Raw genomic sequence first — 22731 nt, 5'->3', positions numbered from 1 at the left:
TAGCGAGTTGGTAACAGCTGAGGTGGAGAGTCCTAGCAAAAGTCTAGGTAGAGCGGAGATTATGGAGACTATGGGTGAGCATGCACAGGTTTGTGCTATCACTGAGCATGTGGAGATATGCGGTAGATGCGGAATGGAGGGGCATGACCCCATTGGTTGTATGGCGACAATAGAGCGCGTCCTTGCTTATCAGAAATACAAGTAAGGAGTCTCTTTTTCTCAATTATATGAAGAGATGACGAATGTTTCTACTCTCTCTAGGCAAATTCCGCAACCAAACCCCTCTTCTAAAATTGGGGAGATCGCCGAACTGAAATCCTTGGTTTTGAACTTAACACAACAGTTTGGGGAGAAATCCAACAAGGATGATACCGCCATTGTGGAGTTAAGAGAAAAAGTAGCGCAGTTAACACTCGCGAAAAATCAAGCTAACCATCCACCGACGTGCAACCCAGTCAATGCCATAAATCTCCGGAGTGGCCTTACTTATGTGGGGCCAAAAGTACTAGAAGACGGGGTTGTGACAGCTGATGATACCCCGGATGATGATTTAGAAGAGTTCACGAATGATATCCCTGCTGCATATTGTCCAGGCACTCGATCGAGTGAAATTTTACCTCGATCGAGTGAAATTATCCATCAATATGGTCAATCGAGTATAAATACTACTCGATCGAGAGGTGCAGAATTAGAAGAACTCGATCGACCAATAAATTCCCCTCATCGAACGTTCTGACAGAAGAAGTCACTCGATCGAGTGAAAATTGTACTCGATCGAGTGAACCAGAATTAGAAAAGCTCGATCGAGTTATTCAAATATATCGATCGAGTAAATCCCAAGACAAAACCACTCGATCGTGTGAGGAAAGTACTCGATCGAGTGCCAGAACCAGCGGAGATTCTATTTCAACATCTAATTCCGCTACCTTGTCATCTTCCCCTGCTGTGAAGACGTCACGCACTGATAAAGGTAAAGAGAAAGTCGCGGGTCCACTCATTGCTACCAGAGTACAATTTCCATGACGTCTGAAGGACGCAAAGGTTGAGCGACAGTGCGGTAAGTTTGTGGACGTTGTCAGGAACCTCCAGGTAACTGTCCCTTTTACCGAACTTATTACCCAGGTACCAACTTACGCTAAATTCATAAAAGATATTGTTACGCGTAAGAGAGAGCTAAGTGAATTCGAGACCGTTTCTTTTTTGGAAGAGTCTAATAGTTTACTTTTTAATAAGGCTCCACCTAAAATGAAGGACCCCGATAGTTTCTCTATTACCTGTGTTATAGGCAACGAAATAATTGATAAGGCTCTTTGTGATTTAGGAGCCAGCGTCAGTGTCATGCCCCTATCTATCTGCAAGAAATTAAATATGGGTCACCTTAAACTGACTAACATTACCCTACAGATGGCCGTTAGATCTGTTAGGCGACCCTTGGGTGTCTTAGAGGACGTTCTTGTGAAAATAGGCAAGTTTTTTATACCAGTAGATTTTATTGTTTTAGACATAGTTGAGGACACCCGAACCCCAATTATATTAGGAAGACCGTTCCTTTGTACAGCTGGGGCAATTATCAATGTCAAACAAGGATGTTTGATGCTTGCAGTAGGGGATGACGCAATTACTTTCCGTCTACCGCGCACCTTGGCTCGGGCGATGATAGAGGATACATGTTATTCTGTGATATTATTGACGAGTCTATTTATGACTTCTGGTCGGGTTCTTTTATAAAGGACCTACTAAAGACTCTTATGCTTTTGGATGAGTGTGCAGATAACCCAGATGACGATGACGCTATGTTGGATTTTCTTAACGATGATTTAGATGAGCGTGAACTCACCGACGCTGAGGGAGAGCAAGTGGAACAGATGATCAGTACCCTTTGCTCCATAGAGGTAAAGGTACCTGAGCGTAAGCCTCTCTCCTCTCATCTAAAATACGTTTTCTTAGACAATACGGAGCAATATCGAGTCATTGTTAGAGCTAAGCTTGATAATGATCAGCTGACTGCTTTGTTAGCTGTGCCTAAGAAAAACAGGAAAGTTTTGGGTTATTCCTTGGACGATATCAAGGGGATTAGTCGCGATATTTGCATGCACATGATAGAGCTGGAGGAAGATCACAAGCCTTGCAGACAGGGTCAGTGCCGGCTGAACCAAAAGATGCAAGATGTTGTGATGGCTGAGGTAAAGAAGCTGCTCGACACAGGTATTATCTATTCTGTTGGTCATTCTAAGTGGGTGAGTCCAGTGCAGGTAGTTCCTAAGAAAGGAGGAACTACCGTGGTTAGGAATGACAAAAATTAGTTAATACCTACTAGAGTAGTGACTGGTTGGCGGATGTGTATAGGCTACAGACAGGTGAATGCCGCCACCAAGAAAGATCACTTTCCACTTCCTTTTATTGATCAGATGGTAGAAAGGTTAGCTTCTCATAAGTTTTTCTGCTATTTAGACGGGTATTTAGGGTTCTTTCAGATCCCTATTCACCCGGATGATCAAGTTAAGACCACTTTTACTTGTCCTCAGGGCGTGTTAGCTTATCGCAGGATGCCTTTCGGTTTATGTAATGCCCTTGCTACCTTTCAAAGGTACATAATGGGGATATTTTCAGAGTATATTGAGTCTATTATGGAAGTTTTCATGGACGATTTTAGTGTTTATGGAAGTTATTTTTCTAACTGTCTATCTAACCTTGATAAAGTGTTGCAGCGCTGCATTGAGGTTAATCTTGTTTTTAAGTGGGAGAAGTGCCATTTCATGGTCAACGAGGGAGTTGTCTTAGGGCACTTAGTTTCTGATAGGGGAATAGAAGTTGATAAAGCAAAAGTGGAAGTGATTCAGCAATTACCTCCTCGTATTAATGTTAAAGGAGTGAGGAGTTTCCTTGGTCACGCCGGCTTTTATCGCCGGTTTATTAAGGATTTTTTAAAAATTGCTAAACCACTTACACAGCTGCTACTTAAGGATGCCCCTTTTGTATTTACTTGTTGGGAAATGTGTCCTCAACAATAGTGCGATCACATGATTTAAATATCATTATTAAATCTCATTACAAGAATACGGAAGGGATGATACATAATATATATATAGTCAACTGGTCCACACATATCGGTAATGATTGGCTGGCTAGAGTTTGACATTACTGTCGTGCGACGGTGGTGATCAGTTGATCCCTTGAGGTCACACCTAAAGGACGATTCCCTTAATTGAAAAGGTTAATTAATTGTATACCGATACAGATTAATTAATTCCTTAAAATTGAACAAATTATCATAAGAGAGAAAATGACATCTTATTATAATGTGATTAAATGAGATTTTATTTAGTAATTTAAGAAGTTATATTACTAAAATTAATCGGTGTTTGCGAAACACGCGAGATGAGAATGATAGGTTAGTTATTATTACAAGTTATTGTGAATTATACTAACTAGTAATTAAATGACCATTTTATGAGAAAGTAATTTTATATTACTAGTCAATTTGTTAAATATGATTTATTTAATTTGTAAATGATATTTAATTTGTTAAATATGCATTTTAAATTAAAACATGACATAAAACATGTCACATGTCACATGACATACAATTGTACAATTGACAAAAATAAAATGGACTCCATATTATAACATGTAAACCGAAATTAGGTGGGTGTTTTAGTGGGTTTTGGTCTTATTCATTTGTCTTATTCATTTGTCTATGACACTTGATATTGACTTGACCATGACAAAGCCTTACACCTATTTGTCTTGTGAAGACAAAAAGAAATATAATTATGGTCTATAATGATAGATGCCAACCGGTTTTGTGAGGCTTATGGGTGAATTTTATTCTCTTAATTTTCACTTATCATTCATTCTAATTTTACATGCAAAAAGTTCATGTAGTTTTCCTCTCTTATCTCTCCTTAATCTTCATAAAAAAGGATGAATTTTTGATTCAAATTTGTTCAAAAGATTACTAAAATTATTAATGTAATATATGAGTGTTAGTAATCAATTTTAAGGTAAACCACAATATAAATATCTAGTACATATTAGTTTGTGGGATTAAGTGATTGTCTTGGGTGCAACTAATTGGAGGGCTTCTATTTTGAGGTCATGTATGTTCATCCACTATTGGAAAGCTCAAGAACTAACAAGAAGGAGATCTTGTTGGTGCCCATTTGCCCGAAATTTATTTCGTGAGAAATTGATTTTCTTATCTCTTTTGTTTTTGTTTGCATGCATAAGATTTGTAATTAATTTTATGACTAAATTAATTAGAACATATATGATTATGTTATGAAAAGAGATATAGATTTCTAACATTAATGACGAATGTCTTTCTGCTTTTAACAGGTTAAAGCAAGCTTTGGTATCTGCGCCGATCATACAGCCTCCCGACTGGGATTTGCCGTTCGAGATAATGTGTGATGCCAGTGATTATGCACTAGGAGAGGTTCTAGGCCAAAGGAAAGACAAAGCTTTATATGCAATTTACTATGCGAGCCGAACTATGGATGAGGCTCAAGTGAAGTACACCACCACTGAAAAAGATCTGCTAGCTGTAGTTTATGCATTAGAGAAATTTCGTTCTTATTTGATTGGGTCAGAAGTTACTGTTTTTACTGACCATGCAGCTTTGAGGCATCTCCTTGCTAAGAAGGAGGCTAAACCAACGCTATTGAGATGGATACTCCTTTTCCAGGACTTTGATTTGCAGATAAAAGATAAGAAAGGAGCTGAGAACGTTGTAGCTGATCATCTGTCGCGACTGTCATTTCAAGAGGGAGAAGATTCTTTACCTATTGATGAGTCTTTTCCTGATGATTCTTTATTTGCCATATTGTCTTCCATTTTTAACCAAGAACCTTGGTATGCAGATATAGCTAATTACGTTGTCAGTGGCAAGCTGCCGCCTGACCTTTCTCATCAGCAGAGGAAGCGTTTTCTGTATAACGCTAAGCAGTATTTCTGGGATGATCCTTATTTGTTTAAGGATTGTGCAGACGGTCACTACAGACGGTGTATTCCGTAGTGGGAGACCAAAGTAGTCCTGGAAGGCTGTCACTCATCCTCTTATGGTGGTCACCACGGTCCATCACGCACCGTGGCTAAGGTACTTCAGTCTGGTTTTTACTGGCCTTCTTTGTTTGCTGATGCTAAGGCTTTTGTTTCAGCTTGTGATGCCTACCAACGATCAGGGAACATTTCAAAGAGACATGAGATGCCACAAAATGGTATCTTAGAGGTTGAGGTTTTCGATGTCTGGGGCATTGATTTCCAAGGACCGTTCCCGTCTAGTAAAGGTAATAGGTTCATTTTAATAGCTGTTGATTATGTGTCGAAGTGGTTTGAGGCAATTGCCTCACCTCATTGTCATGCCAGGACTGTGATAAAAATGTTTAAAAAGGTCATATTTCCCCGATTTGGTGTCCCTAGGGTCGTCATTAGTGATGGGGGAATGCACTTTAAAGAAAAGAAACTAACTTCCATTTTGTCTAAGGTTGGTGTTCAACACCGGCGTGGTTTGGGGTATCATCCCCAAACTAGTGGTCAGGTTGAGGTCTCTAATCGCGAGATTAAATAGATCTTATCTAAGGTAGTTTCTAAATCACGGAAGGACTAGAGTCTTAAATTGGAAGGCACATTATGGGCTTACAGAACCGCATTTAAGACACCGATTGGTGCATCACCATATCGGTTAGTTTATGGGAAATCATGTTATTTACCTGTTGAGTTGGAGAGTAAGGCTTGGTGGGCAATTCGTGAGCTTAACTTTGATCCTAAGTTGTGTGGTCAGAATCGTCTTTTGCAGATAGATGAATTGGAGGAGTTTAGGCTTAACGCCTATGATAGCTCGCGCATTTACAAGGAAAAGACGAAGAGATGGCATGACAAAAGGATTTTACATCGGGAGTTTCATGTCGGCTAGAAGGTGTTGTTGTTTAATGCCCGACTGCGATTATTTCCTGGCAAGCTGAAGTCCAGGTGGAGTGGTCCTTATACGGTGACAGCTGGCACCAAATTTAGATCCGTTAAGCTGGAAGGTCCCGAGGGAAATCGGTTCAAGGTGAATGGGCAATATGTGAAGCATTATCATGAAGCAAATGAAGCAGACAATCGTGTTGAAGTCTTGTACTTCGACGAGATTGACGCGCCAGTTAATTGATGCCAGAAAGGTCGTGGGGGACCTCTTAAACCTGCGCTTTCCGGGAGGCAACCCGGACTGTTTTATTGTATTTTTGTTGAACTATTTCTTTGCCTTTAGCTTTTTGTTGAACTTTAAATGCTGAACTATGCGTCTTTTGTATTTCCTTTGCTCCTTATTCGTGTTTTGCAGGTTCAGCAACTCGATCGAGTAGTTTTTCTACTCGATCGAGCTTATTTGCCCTGATAACCACTCGATCGAGTAACTGCTATACTTGATCGATAAGCTGCAGATTCTTGATCACTCGGTCGAGCTGTTTCAAGTCGCTCGATCGAGCATTTTTGACACCAAACCACTCGATCGAGCTGTCCTAAGTCACTCGATAGAGCTATTCCGTCTTCCAGCTGCTAGTTTTTGTCTGTTGAGCTACTGTGTGACTACCTATGACCTCCCATGCTCATGGTCGGTTTGGGGAGGTCCCTCTTCATGATGTCTTGTAAGTATTCCGACTCCAGTTATCCTTTTCTCCTTAGTTAGCATTTCTTTCCCTATTTTTGGTACATTGAGGGCATTGTACGGTTTGGTTTGGGGAGGTATGCATCCATATCTGTGTCTGCATGTTTTCTTTCATTTTCCATTTGCACGTTTACTTATTTCCGCATGCATTATTGTTTTTAAATTCAAAAAAAGAAAAAAAAGAAAAAAAATCACATAAAATTAAAAAATTTGCACGTTTAATTTGAGTCGGAACGTTTGAACTTTGACCCTACATTAAATCCTTACCTCTGCCCTGCATATTCTTGACATATTGTTGGCATGATAATGTGCATAATCTACGAGTTTTGTTTCTCTCTTATCTGAACGAATAGACTTGACTCATACATTGGCAAGCTACATTACATTCTGAGGTTAGAGCTTTATAAACTGGTGACATTCATGACCGGTTTCATTTAGAATGTGAGTAGTACTCTCTGTAAGGCGTGTAACATCAATTTGCATAAGCATGAGTCTAGTCTTCTTAATACCTGTATGTATTCGGTCTGTGGATGGTGACACATGTTAGGAGAGGCAGTTCCCTTTTATTTCATTCTACCCATGAGCTTCACATAGCCAAATTGCCTTTTTGTCATATTCGCTACATTCTATAATTTTGCCTACCCTAGACGAGCTAGTTATGAGTAGCTGTTTCGAATGCTTTATTGCAGTTTGGTTATATATCTGATTTCAGAAATCGATGGAAGAATTGAAAGGAATGAATAGGAAAATGTTGTGAAAAAGAAGCTAAAATAGGAAAAAAAAGAATTGAAAATGAAAAATGAAAAAAAAAGAAAGAAAAACCATATGCGAAAAAATGGAAATTGTATAGATGATTTTTTACTCTCATGTATTATTTATATCTTTTGGGGAGTTGATAAGTTTCTGGAGTATTGTGAGTTGAGAGCATCGAATTTGCACCGTTATGTATTATTATATTGAGTATGAAGTTTGGATGCAGTTTCATAATTTGGATCCGTGTTGCTAGTTTGGCTATTAACTCAACATTTCCAAATTCATCTTAGCACCTTCTTACCCATTACCTCACTTACCCAAATGTAAGTCCTCGGCATGTGTCTTGGTCATTAGTTTGGTTGGAATGCGTATGTACGGTTGTAGAGACTTTAATCATGTTAACTGCATGCATGTTCTTATAGGTCGAGTTAGGTGAGTATCTTTACTTCTTTCTATCTTTCACTTATATACTCACCCTGTGCCTAAATTTGAGTGATGAGCGACCCGTGAGAGTCCGATATTTTTGAGTCTTGCAAGGTCGACGGTTCAGTAAGTTTGAAACGTTGATTTAATTCGTTTGCACTGATCACTTGCCACTTTGTTAGTTGTTGCAGTAAACTAGTTTTGGCGGATGATTTGTAGCCGATGCGTTGGTCCCGTTCCACTGTTTATTCTTAGTTGCATTCATAGTTTGCTTGGGAACAAGCAAAGGTTTGGTTTGGGGAGATTTTATGCGTGTGTTTAATATATGGTTTTTACCTCATTTTTACACGCATTTCTGTACTATTTTATGTAGCATCTAGCTACAAATACCCCCGAATAGTCTACTTTGGTTTGTCTTGTGTAAATTGCAAGTACGGACCGGAAAGAAGATAAATCGAGCCCAAACTCGCCCCATTTGCATACATTTATGGAGAATAAGGAATCGAAGCTTGGAACCTATCACTTTGAGGATGCGTGAGCTGATTTCAGAAGGTGTCGAAGTGCCTTATGTGCTAAAATAGCTCGATCGACCACTTTTCTAGTTGATCGAATGCTTTATACCATGAAGATAACTCGATCGAGTAGTTCTCATACTCGATCGAGAAGGCCATTAAAGGGAGTTACTCGATCGACCGGTTCTTTCATTCGATCAAGAGGAATTTCTGCTCTGTTACTCGATCGAGTGATGTTATTCCACTCGATCGAGTGGTTTTACCCTGTAATTATGTTTTTCCGCCTATTTTTGTATGGGCTTTTGAAATTAGGCTTTTGGATTAGGTTTAGGGAGAGATTTCATGTGCTACTTTACTGAGTAGGCTGCGTAACTTTTTCCAAACTTCTTCTTTTTTCGGTAAAATGTAAGTATATTACTGAAAAAGCTCCACCATACAACAAGTACATCGGTGGTCAAAAGACCCATCCCGGTACTACTTACACCAGACTATAGCAGGCCCAAAAACTAAGCCCAAACGACAACAAAACATGAAACATCTAGACATTACAAAACTTCCTTATCTGTAAACAACACACACCAGGAATTCATCCACTTTACTCTTTTCATTAACCAAACTCTCATATTCATCGTCCCTGTCAACAATCAATTGCGATTTTGCAATCTCTCCAAAAAGTCTCTGTCTCGCATTCCCAGATTCTCAGGGAAGCTCAAGGTACGATCCGTTACCTCTTTGATGATCATCTTAACAAGTTTCATTGGTGTTATCAGAATGAATTCATGTTTGCATAAGTTCCGCTGCTTCCAAATGGCATATAAACAGGTGTTGATGATGGCGTTGATGATGTCTTTCCGCATCCCAGGGCCACTCAATACTCGTCTCCAATCAATGGGCGCATCTGATGGGATACTCTCTCCAATCAAATCGCCAATGAGGGAAATGACTTTAGAGCTATACTCACATTCAAAGAAAAGATGCGAAGACGTCTCAGAGCCATTTCCACAGATTTCACAGGTATCTTCATCACTAATCCCTAATCTGTGTAATTTTGCTTTGGTGTTAAGAGCATTATGCTTATAAATCCAAGTTAGGAAGCTATGCTTAGGGATAGTATATTTTTTCCAGACGAAACGCTGCCATTGAATTCTATCCCCTTTGTTTTTGATGAAATCATACCCTTTGTCTATATTGTATTCTCTTCCTTGCTCTGTAGACCATGTGTGTTGACGATAAGATTCCTGGAACAGGGATTTGACCTGACAAATCTTCCTCCATGACCAGCTAGAGTTATTCAAAGGAGAATACTCTAGCCAGTGCATCCTTTTTATGTAGACAGCGTTGACCCATCTGACCCATAAGTGTTCTTGTTTAGTTGCCAGCCACCAAACCATCTTCCCTACTGCAGCTTTGTTCCATTGGATGGCACACTTCAGTCCAAGACCTCCTTCATTCTTGGGTCTGCATATTTTTTCCCATGAGACCAATGGAGATCTCAGGTAATCAACCCCACCATCCCATAGGAAATTTCTGCATATGGCCTCAATTCTAGTAAAAACTCCAGTAGGTAGTATAAAAATACTAGCCCAATAATTATGTAGAGTCTTGAGAACTGCATGTACTAGAACCAGCCTACCTGCATAGGATAACTTCCTAGCCCCCAAATTCCTTATCCTCTGAACTATTTTATCAATGAGGGGCTTACAATCGTTGGCATTGAGTCTTGTGGTTTTAATAGGAACTCCAAGGTATTTGAAAGGTAGGGTCCCTTCAACCATCCCAGAGATCCTTAACACATCCTATTTCAAGCTCTCATTACCCTATTGAAGTAGGCATTGGATTTGCCCTTACTCATATTAAGCCCTGAGGATTTAGAGAAAGTTGCAAAGGATCTGAGAATTGTCATTATGGATGGGGCATCTCCTTTACAAAAAAGCAACAGATCATCTTCAAACATAAGATGAGATAGTTTCATTTGCTTGAACATTGGGTGATATTTAAACTCATTAGCTCCTATTGAATACGTTAAGATCCTGGACAGGTAATCCATGCATATAGTAAAAAGTAAGGGGGAGAGAGGGTCACCCTGCCTCAACCCCCTTTCTCCCTTAAAAAACCCAAACACATTGCCATTAAGATTGAGGGAATAACTTGCCGTTGTTACACATTGCATTATCCACCATTTAAATTGCTCTGGGAAATTTATGGCAGTGAGCATTTGATCTAGGAACTCCCATTCCACTGTGTCATAAGCTTTTTGAATATCCAATTTGAATAGGCACCTTGGAGAGACAGCCTTCCTTTCATAGAGCCTAATGATATCTTGGCAAATGAGAATGTTTTGCATGATGCTCCTCCCTTGTATGAACCCTCCCTGATTTTGAGCAATCAGATCTGGTAAAATTCTAGCCAACCTGCTACATAAGATTTTAGATATGCATTTATAAATGACATTGCAGCAAGCAATAGGTCTATATTGAAGGACACTAGTAGGTCTATCAATCTTAGGGATAAGAGTAACCAAAGTAGCATTAATTTGCTTGAGGATAAACCCTGACTCAAAGAAGTCCAAGATTGCATTAGTAATTTCCTCTCCCACTATATTCCAGCTATCCTTAAAAAATTTGACTCGAAAAATTTCCTTTTACTCTTGGCTACTCTTTTCTACCCGGATTCGGAACTTTTAATCGGTATTATTATTCCTTTTTATTTCTTAATTGTAATTGCTATTTTAATTCTTTCCTTCTCTTATTGCTTTTTATTATTACTTTATTCAATCTCTATTAGCATTATTATCATGTTTAATTCCGATTATCTATGCATTGTTGTTGTTGATTCAATAATGGTACGTAGCTAATTCCCCTTTGCTGAGTCTAGGAAATCCATTATTATGAAGGAATAGTGGTTGATTTATTAGGTTTAATCTTGTGATACCGCTTGTTATGAATCTATATCTCATAATACTCAACATATTCAAATATGTTATAATTAATTTAGTCATAAAATTAATTCGTGATCTTATGCATGCAAACATAAATAAACATAGGGAAGAAATCGTCATCCTTACTGTGGACAAGGCCCTCGGAAACTGCGTCCGCGGGATCCACACTAGGCATAATCGACTCGAGGTTCTTTCGAATCGAATTAAGACCAATTAGAGTCGCCACCAAGTTTTTTGGGAACTTGGAACCGTTTAAGTCAACTTTACATCTTTCATCGAAAAGCATAAAGCCAATCGACTACGAGTGACTAAAGATAAAGACTTGTACCCTATATCACTCGATTTGAATGACTCTCGTAATCCAATGGTATTTAGACGGATCCACAAACCATAGATCTTGAGTAAGGGGTGAGGGTACGTGTTAGGAAGCCCATAAGGACACCTAACCCCGCCCGTCAATAACGGCCTCTACTAAGTCAAGTGTCGGATTTCAAACAAGGTCATAGATACTACGATATATGAAATGCAAACATTGTTTTCAAAAACCTAACATGTGAAGTTTCTATGTCGATTTAGATGCAACTAAACTAACTTTGTCAAAGTTGTAATTTAGCATGTGGGTTGATTAATCTAACAACATACAAAACAAAGAAAACAAGGCTTAAGGGGGAATGGGGGAGCCGTGGGATCTACTTATTACAAACCAGGTATTTCATGCCGACGCAACGAGAAATTAAAGATACAACTCGATCTAAATACAATTGCTACATACGATACTATACACGACAACACACACGGCCAATCGGCCTAGAAAAGCGTGCACAAGAGGGGTGGCCCACGGCTTACATGACTCACGGCCTTGGGTCACTCCTCGTGATGTGTGCTTTCGCTCAATCTCATCGAATTAGACATAGGGACGCACACCAAAGCATGCATTAGCATAAATCGGGCCATGTTGCTTTAAACAACATGCGATTTACTACGCTCTTACAAGCATTGGGGCACAACCATCTAACCAAACAAGACTAAGGTTTTTTGAAAGAGGTTTTGACTCGATAAAAGAAAACTAACTTGAAAATTACAACCAAACTAACAAACACGACTCGATAAACAAAGTAATTGCAAGATACGAAATAACGAGATAAAGATGAGAAAAAAACGAGAAAAGGGACTACAAGGACACGGCCAAACACGGCCCACACGATCTAGCATACCCTAATTCTTAGGTTAGATTCATTAGGTTAGATCGATGATTGCGAAACGGGTGAGGAAGGAATTAGAAAACAAGTTAGAAACGACGTTGATCGATTGAAAAGAGGTCTTGCAATTGTGTATTCTACACGGCTCAAAAGGGGTCAAGTTAGGTCAAATTCGCTAATTAATTTAACTCATCGAGTGTTAATAAGAAGGTGCTAATCACGCACTCTTATACTAGCGAAAAATTAGGTGAAAGAGAGAGATGCGTTCATTAAGTTACAGAATTGTTAGTTGATTTTAAAGCTTATGTCGAAGCCACCTATCGTGTCTAATTAGGTTATTAAATTGATCTAATGTCATCTAAATAAGTCATATGTTAACAATCAGAGGTCATACTAACATGCAACGGGTCCTAAGGTGGATCGAATTGGCCGAGAGAAGAGGAGATGTCAAAAGCGAAGAACGAAGTTAAAATCGTTTTATTAATGCCCTACCTTGAACACGAGGATATGTAAATGAGACGGGGGTATACGACCGACTGATGTAGCTGTTTCTTTTCCCATCTCAAGTCAACGCGGGTGTTCATGGTGGTACTTTAACTCATACTCGGACTAAACTAGTTTCATAGTTAATTTAAACGATAAATAAAAAGCGATAAACAAACAAAACAAACTATAAAACAACAAACATAAAAACGAAATAAAAAAGGGAGAAAGAGGAGGATTTGATGCACCCTCAACCTACATGTATCGTTGACACCGTCTTGGGTCGTAATCGATGGTAGGTTTTATCTCGAGAGGCCGTCGTCGACGAAGAAACAAAGCAAACACGCGTTTTTGGCAAATCTGGACAGCAACTTTCAGACAATGATTTCTCCCTCGTTTCATGATGAAAATTCGATTTAAAAGATGTTTTGAAAACTAGAAAGAGAGAAGAACTGAGATCTTAAAGCAACCCCTGCTCGTTTTGAGTTATTGGGCACGAAAAACGAGCACAAACAGAATCGACAGACAGAACAAATCACAAAAACAGAGTGTATAACACTCTGTTTTTCGAGGGATTTCGTGTACTCTCAAGGGCAATTTGGCTCGTAAATCTTTGTCTAATGTGTAGATGGATGTTATGTGGTTAATTAGGAACAAGAAAATCGAGTTTTGATGGAGGTTTGAGGGAGGAACGAATTGTTTTTCGAGGAGGACACACAAACAGTTTCAGTTTGTATGTCGGTTTTGTGGAGGGTTTTTGAGAGGCAATTAGGGTTTGTTTCTGAGGTTTAAAGCTTGTGAGTGATGGTGGGATGTGGGGAGAACTTAGAGGAATGAATGTATGGTGAAGGGTGGGTATTTATAAGGAGTTAAAGTAGGGTAAAAGGGAGGAGAGGCAGATGGGCTGGGCTGAACATAGCTGCTGTCCAGCAGCTTTTGGTGGGTTTTCTAGGGTTCGTTTGGGGTTTTTTCTTGGTGATTAAGGTAAGGTAATATGGGTAGGATATTAGGGTATGGGTTAGGGTTAATGGGCACGGGTTTTGGTGGTATTTGGAGCGGGTTTTGGGCTCGGGATTTGGCACGCAAAACAGGGGGCTGCTCGTGTTTTTGTGCGGGCTGTTTGGGGGTGATTTGGGGCACGACTTGGGCCGTGGTTATGGGGTTCGAACTGGGGTTGGATGGGTAGAGGCTTAGGTTGGTTAGTGTACTCGAGATTAGTACCAACTCGTAAAGGAAACGGGCTCAAAAATCGAGCTATAATCGAGCTCAAAAACACATGTTCAAAACGAGTTCTTTTCAATTTTCAAATCGATTTTTCAAATCAATTAACACATTAAAATAAATGATTTTTCAAACAAAATATACTCACAAAATGATTTTTCAAATCAAATATTTATTTTATTTTCAATAAAATAAACTTGGGATAATAAATTCAAAATAAATTAAATTGAAATCACTTTAAAAAGACTTTAATTTAAATATCATTTAAATTAATAAAATGAACTCACTTAAGAAACATTAATTTAAATTTCATTTAAATTAATAAAATACTTCATCGACGACGCCCATTCTACATCGTAAAACGAGCTCCAAATACATGTGTCCTATCATCATCGGGTGTTTGTCGGGTTCTCTATAAATTCCAATATCGACGGATACGGGTATCTACAGAGCCCCCACTTTGACTGAGGCTTGGACAAGGCGAAAGTCAAAGTATACCCCAGGTCCCTCTAGACCTGAGGATTCTTCGGGTCGTTTATAGTCCATTAGACTTGCGTATATAAGCTCTTGCCACCATAAGAAGAGACCATACCGAAACTTCGTTGGGGATTGACTCTTTGCTTCGTTGTGTCAAATTATCGTCGTTGGTCGTCGACCCATAAAATTGCATATATGGTGAGTTGAGCCTTATCCTTAGGCGCCTACGTATCCGTTTTTGACGGAATCAAACCCGCGTCGTAGTTCGGCAATCCGACACATGCCCAAAGTTTATCATCTGCTGGCGTATGTTCAAAATTCATCATCTGCTGACATTTGCCCAAAATTTATCATCTGCTGGCGCTTTCATCATTTGCTTTCAGCTACGGAATTCTTCCATTTCACATTCTTGTATTGAATTGAATTCTTGGTGGATGTCATCCTTTGCATCTTGATAATGGTCTCTCGAAGCCAACGCCCAGAGCCCCATTTTGTAATGGCTCTAAAGTCGAAGACTTTAGAGCCCCCAATTGAAGCATATCCCCGCTATAATTGAAACACAAAAACGTACTAGCAATAATCATCACATAAGCACATTTTGGATCATCAATCTTGAAATTGGATCATTTGAAATCTTTGGGTCATCGACCGAAAATTGAATTTGAAAATTTTGAATAATTGGGCCATCGACCGAAGTTTAAATTTGACATCACTTGGTATGTTGGGCCATCGACCCTTCGAAATTGAATTTGAAATTTTGAATGATTGGGCCATCGACCCGAAAATTGAATTTGAAAATTTTGAATAATTGGGCCATCGACCCGAAGTTTCTACTACTTGGATCATCTATCCATAATTCGCAAAAAGTTTTTGAAATTTCGGAACTCTGAAATATTTGGCATTTTTAAATCGAACCTTGACGGGTGAGCAGGAAATACGACTCAGACACTCTGTATGACCCGTAAACAACGTGGGCGTAGCCCGCTACCGTAAAACAAAAAGGAAAATAATACCGTAAGTGTGCACGGGTTTTAATTCAATTATGGACTTGTTATGGGTAGAAATGTAAATTGGCCATTCCGGCGCCAAAAGATGGCAAATGGGAATCACTAGGTCGCCGGACTTGGGACGGAGATATCGTATGGCATGTGCGTGCTCCCGAGGGCACATGGGAATCAAGATCACTTGGCATTGACAAGGAGGATTAAACTCACAGAGCAACAATGTTGGCTTCGCCCAGAAACTAAACACAGACTGATTTTATGAGAACACTTAGACATCACACACCACTCTTGTTGGGAACATTCTGTCACTCTTCTCCTCGCCTCCTTTCTTTTCAGCTAGTTTTCATCATTTCTTGCCACCGCCTTCTTTCTTTTCAGCGGGCTTTTACTATTTTCCTTCCACGCCTTCTTTCTTTTCAGCGGGTTTTTCATATTTTCTGTTCCCAACACAAACTCACATCTATATGACTCAGCATCTTTGCCTACACCGTTAGATAAAGCTCATTCCGAGACTTGACATTACTCATCTGAACCTATATCCTTATCCTAGCCTACATCGAGTGCTAAGACCGACTCAAACAAAGGTGGCTTCATTTGGACTTGGTTAAGACCCGTAAGAAACCGAAAGATGACAACTTGGATGATGGGTGGATTGAATCCCTTATTCTGAAGGACTGCCTACGTATTCGCGTGGAGCGAAATCAAATCCGACGTAGTTCGATCAAGGTGCATAAACTTGGCATATTGATTGTGTGTACACACTCAAAGGTTTCACCTAAGGTATCATGTCGTATCCCATTCTAGCCTGTAAGGTACCGTTGAATCCCGTGTCTAGGGTTGGTACAAAAGGTTGCGGTTCTTTGGGATGTGGAGCTTGGCAACAAAAGGCTTGAATAGTGGACCGTCATTCTAAAGGTTCATTTTCTGGTGCTAAGGCCAATGGGTTATGGCTTACATCGTGGTTGGAAAAGGTGTCTCGGGTTTGATGAAACTCGAGTGCAAATGGGTTGGAAAACAATATGGGTTAAAATCTCCATATCTGGTCCCTAAAGGCTGGGTGTAACAGCACAAGCGGAATGATTCTCAAAATTCCTGACTATCCCCTTGTAACCGTCTCAGGAAGGACTTAGAGGGTAAAGAGGTCACTACTTACGCTTTTGGGCTTCGCCCATTGAACTTCAACTATGGGTACTTGACTTGACTTCTGGCTTCCGTAACTTCGACATCCAACCAAAAAGCATTCCGCAATAACTTCAACATCTTTTTTTCTTTTTTTCTTTTTCTTTCATCTTTTTTCATTTTTCTTTTTTTCATTTTTTTTTTCATTTTTCCAATTTTTCTCTTTTTCTCATTTTTTCATTCTTTTTCACCTTTCTTTTTCTCTCTTTGAAAATGATCTTCTATTCATTCTCTTAGTCATAAATGGATACACCTTGAAAACTGGGCTTCGCCAACTAATTTGGGTAAGAACTAACAATTTCTTGTTAGAACGGGTTGATATCTTCTCTCTTCGAGATGGGATGATTTTGTTGGGGAAAAGGCTTGCCTTCCATCATCGATAGGGGAAACAAGGAGCTAGTCCGGGTTTGTCATAGAATCATCTAAAAGCTTGTCACAAACATTGGTTTAGATGGAGGTTTTCTACCACCAGACATGGAATAGGTAAAGGAATCAAACACGGGATCCTAGTGTACCTTACATTTTGAAACATGACGTATTTCTACCCCAGGGATTCCTTTGAGTGTGTTGTGTGTTTTATCATGTTTCGGAATGATTGAGGATTGGAAACAAGACATATTTGGAAACGAAACTGCAACTTTTTATTGGAATGAGAAATGCTTAACAGACTCGAAGAAACGATTCCTAGGACACATCCTAGGTCATCGCAGAACAAACGACTCAAATTCAAAAAAAGAAAGTCCTAGACTCGACTCGACTAAAATAAGAAAACAGATCCCGACTCATAATTTCAAATCTGGTCATGAGCTTTCTGTTGTTCAGCTGTCAGCTTAGATGCTCGACTCTTGTCCTTGATCCCTTTGATGGTCGGCCTCCATCCCGAGGTAGTCCTCTGAGGATCTACGCCAGTGATGAAGGTTGGTGAATCGAATTGTCTTTTATTAACTTCGTTAACGAGAGGAGTACATTCTAGAGCAAGACTCCCGATTTGAATTTCATTCTTCGGGTTTGGCAAGAATTCAAAGCAATCCACAAATATTTTCCCGATAAACACCCCTTTCGAGTGACATGGGCGGATAAGATGGGAATAATCGACATTGTCTTCGACAAAAACAAAGTTAGCGTGATCGGCAAATGGATTGGTGATGTTATTGGGTTTAACAGCTGGGATTGGGAGCGTTCCGTTCTCAATCATGTCTTGAATTTCGTGTTTCAGTCGATAACACCTTTCAGTATCATGGCCTTTCCCTTGATGAAAGGCACAATAGGCATTTGGTTTATACCATTTACCTTGTTGCTCAGCGGGTGGGTCCGGAGTTGGACCAATAGGCTTCAGCTTTCCTTGGGCTATGAGCCTTTGGAGAGCGTATGTATAAGTGCATCCGATATCGGTGAATGTCCTAGGTGTTTGGCGCTGCGACTTCTTCGATTGCCCTTCTAAGAGATTGACAGTTTCAACAAAATGGGCCGCTGCTGGTGCTTTTGCTTTAGATGACGAGACCCCTTGGTATCCTTTTGGCTTCTCAGCTTCAGCCATTCGGACATCGTCCTCTACCTTTATCCCGATTCTTATCAATTCTTTGAAAGAACTAAAATTCTGGTATTTCAGAGCATTACGGTAAACAGGTCGTAAATTCTTCACGAACTTATCTACCATTTCAACTTCATCAGGCTTCTTAGCTAGTTTCACGCTTTCAGCGCGCCATCTTGCGAGGAATTCAGTAAAGCCCTCTTTTTCCTTTTGTGTCATAACCTCCAAAGTTCTTATGTTGGTTTGAATCTCGAAGTTGTCAGCATAGTGCTTACAGAACTCCACCGTAATATCTTCGAAAGTGGGGAAGTTGTTAAGGTCAAGATTATAGAACCACGCCTTCGGGTGTTCATCTAAAGATTGGGCAAAAATTTCAGAGAGCATGTCAGCAGGCACTCCCTTCAGTGCTAAGTACCCTTTATAGGCCTTAACATGGTGGACTGGATCTTCGGTGCCTTTGAACTTTGGGATGTCAGTGAGTCCCATGTTTGTGGGCAACTTATCCTGAACTGGGGCATAGGCCCTAGCATTCTCATAGTGAATGTTCTTCCCCTCGGAGAGTTTCAAACGGTCTTCGATGAACTTGAACCGTTTCTCCAGATCGGTCAGAGGTGGGGTAAATGGAGGGGAATCTTCACCCAGCTTAAATTCAATTGCATCCATTCGGGTCATCATGAGGTTCACGGCCTCAGTGAGCTTGTTAACAGCATCTTCCATTGCTTGACGTCGGGTTTTTGGCGGCCTTTCTACAAGAAAACCCCGTACTGAGTCAATATTTAAAGTAAGAGCCCCTGCACACTTAAGGACACGACCCCAACTTGACTCACGGTTGGATTTAGACCTTGGTTCATTTTAGACTCGGCAAAACGACATGACTCAAACTGTCATAGCACGATTCTAAACTGGACTCGGTGTGACTAAACCCGTGATTGGACTAACATAGCCCATAGGTTCGGGTGAAACGCCCTAAATGGCCTAGCTTGGGCGTTTTTGTGGACTATCCTAGACCAAAAGGTCGACAAACATGACTCAAGGCCCAAGAGGTGAGCTTGGGTGACCCAACAAGGTCGTGTTCTAGACTCTTAGAACGAAACATACCCGGCCTAACACGGCCATGACCTGGACACGACTTGACGCATTTCATGCTTGGTTGAGGTTCGAGAGGCATTTTGGATTGGTTTTGAAAAAAACGAAAGATTGATTCGAAAATGAGATTTGAAATGGGCAGCATGCCGGCTATAAAAGCTCATTTTGGGCCGAAAAATCTAGTCCTATTTGGGCAAAGCATTCGCGTTTTTAAAACCATGCTATTTTGAAAGTAAGTTGTTCAAAAGTTCGGTTTTGAAAAGGACATGGGAAATTTCGAAAAGACTCGGGAAAACAATTTGCACATTGTCATTCTCATGTTAAAGGATGTATGCTCCTAGACATCTCTAAGTCTCGGCAAGTCTTCTACAAGAAGGTCTATGCCCTCCATCCTTTTGCGGTCTTATAAAGCAAGGTGTCTTAAGGTAGAGTACCTAGAAGATCGTCCCCACCATCAAGAACCACGCGAGGTGAAGTGGAAGCGAGCAATGTGCAGCTTCCTAGCATAGTGGGACGTCGCCCCCCACGCATCACGAAGAAACGCTGGGACGGCCCGGGCAAGTCCTTAAGGGTTTATGCATGAATCGTAGCACTATGAGTAATGTTTTACTTTCCAACACTTTCTTTTCAAGTTTCACCTCGGAGGAAAAGACCCTAGAAACAAAGTGTAACTAGTCCTCTTTTCCCCAGCAGAGTCGCCAAACTGTGGACAAGGCCCTCGGGAACTGCGTCCGCGGGATCCACACTAGGCATAATCGACTCGAGGTTCTTTCGAGTCGAATTAAGACCAATTAGAGTCGCCACCAAGTTTTTTGGGAACTTGGAACCGTTCAAGTCAACTCTTCACCTTTCATCGAAAAGCATAAAGCCAATCGACTACGAGTGACTAAAGATAAAGACTTGTACCCTATATCACTCGATTTGAATGATTCTCGTAATCCAATGGTATTTAGACGGATCCACAAACCATAGATCTTGAGTAAGGGGTGAGGGTACGTGTTAGGAAGCCCATAAGGACACCTAACCCCGCCCGTCAATAACGGCCTCTACTAAGTCAAGTGTCGGATTTCAAACAAGGTCATAGCTACTACGATATATGAAATGCAAACATTGTTTTCAAAACCCTAACATGTAAAGTTTCTATGTCGATTTAGATGCAACTAAACTAACTTTGTCAAAGTTGTAATTTAGCATGTGGGTTGATTAATCTAACAACATACAAAACAAAGCAAACAAGGCTTAAGGGGGAATGGGGGAGCCGTGGGATCTACCTATTACAAACCAGGCATTTCATGCCGACGCAACGAGAAATTAAAGATACAACTCGATCTAAATACAATTGCTACATACGATACTATACACGACAACACACACGGCCAATCGGCCTAGAAAAGCGTGCACAAGAGGGGTGGCCCACGGCTTACATGACTCACGGCCTTGGGTCACTCCTCGTGATATGTGCTTTCGCTCAATCTCATCGAATTAGACATAGGGCCGCACACCAAAGCATGCATTAGCATAAATCGGGCCATGTTGCTTTAAACAACATGCGATTTACTACGCTCTTACAAGCATTGGGGCACAACCATCTAACCAAACAAGACTAAGGTTTTTTGAAAGAGGTTTTGACTCGATAAAAGAAAACTAACTTGAAATTTACAACCAAACTAACAAACACGACTCGATAAACAAAGTAATTGCAAGATACGAAATAACGAGATAAAGATGAGAAAAAAAACGAGAAAAGGGACTACAAGGACACGGCCAAACACGGCCCACACGATCTAGCATACCCTAATTCTTAGGTTAGATTCATTAGGTTAGATCGATGATTGCGAAACGGGTGAGGAACGAATTAGAAAACAAGTTAGAAACGACGTTGATCGATTGAAAAGAGGTCTTGCAATTGTGTATTCTACACGGCTCAAAAGGGGTCAAGTTAGGTCAAATTCGCTAATTAATTTAACTCATCGAGTGTTAATAAGAAGGTGCTAATCACGCACTCTTATACTAGCGAGAAATTAGGTGAAAGAGAGAGATGCGTTCATTAAGTTACAGAATTGTTAGTTGATTTTAAAGCTTATGTCGAAGCCACCTATCGTGTCTAATGAGGTTATTAAATCGATCTAATGTCATCTAAATAAGTCATATGTTAACAATCAGAGGTCATACTAACATGCAACGGGTCCTAAGGTGGATCGAATTGGCCGAGAGAAGAGGAGATGTCAAAAGCGAAGAACGAAGTTAAAATCGTTTTATTAATGCCCTACCTTGAACACGAGGATATGTAAATGAGACGGGGGTGTACGACCGACTGATGTAGCAGTTTCTTTTCCCATCTCAAGTCAACGCGGGTGTTCATGGTGGTACTTTAACTCATACTCGGACTAAACTAGTTTCATAGTTAATTTAAACGATAAATAAAAAGCGATAAACAAACAAAACAAACTATAAAAGAACAAACATAAAAACGAAATAAAAAAGGGAGAAAGAGGAGGATTTGATGCACCCTCAACCTACATGTATCGTTGACACGGTCTTGGGTCGTAATCGATGGTAGGTTTTATCTCGAGAGGCCGTCGTCGACGAAGAAACAAAGCAAACACGCGTTTTTGGCAAATCTGGACAGCAACTTTCAAACAATGATTTCTCCCTCGTTTCACGATGAAAATTCGATTTAAAAGATGTTTTGAAAACTAGACAGAGAGAAGAACAGAGATCTTAAAGCAAACCCTGCTCGTTTTGAGTTATTGGGCACGAAAAACGAGCACAAACAGAACTGGACAGACAGGAACAAACCGCGAAAACAGAGTGTATAACACTCTGTTTTTCGAGGGATTTTGTGTACTCTCAAGGGCAATTTGGCTCGTAAATCTTTGTCTAATGTGTATATGGATGTTATGTGGTTAATTAGGAACAAGAAAATCGAGTTTTGATGGAGGTTTGAGGGAGGAACGAATTGTTTTTCGAGGAGGACACACAAACAGTTTCAGTTTGTATGTCGGTTTTGTGGAGGGTTTTTGAGAGGCAATTAGTGTTTGTTTCTGAGGTTTAAAGCTTGTGAGTGATGGTGGGATGTGGGGAGAACTTAGAGGAATGAATGTATGGTGAAGGGTGGGTATTTATAAGGAGTTAAAGTAAGGTAAAAGGGAGGAGAGGCAGATGGGCTCGGCTGAACATAGCTGCTGTCCAGCAGCTTTTGGGGGGTTTTCTAGGGTTCGTTTGGGGTTTTTATTGGTGATTAAGGTAAGGTAATATGGGTAGGATATTAGGGTATGG

The 22731-nt window shown here is 40.2% G+C and overlaps 1 protein-coding gene across 1 annotated transcript; it reads right to left on the bottom strand.

Moving 5' to 3' along the window:
• Positions 1 to 8978: 8978 nt before the first annotated feature.
• On the bottom strand, positions 8979 to 10109 carry LOC141627719 (uncharacterized). The gene has a single exon (XM_074440944.1). The coding sequence runs from the start codon at positions 10107 to 10109 to the stop codon at positions 8979 to 8981; it is 1131 nt and encodes a 376-aa protein (XP_074297045.1).
• Between the last annotated feature and the right edge of the window lie 12622 nt (positions 10110 to 22731).

The sequence above is a fragment of the Silene latifolia genome, chromosome Y (genome assembly GCF_048544455.1).
Source record: "Silene latifolia isolate original U9 population chromosome Y, ASM4854445v1, whole genome shotgun sequence".
Lineage (NCBI taxonomy): Eukaryota > Viridiplantae > Streptophyta > Magnoliopsida > Caryophyllales > Caryophyllaceae > Silene > Silene latifolia.
The sequence above is the reverse complement of the archived record's forward strand: the minus strand, read 5'-3'. Positions and strand labels throughout refer to the sequence as shown.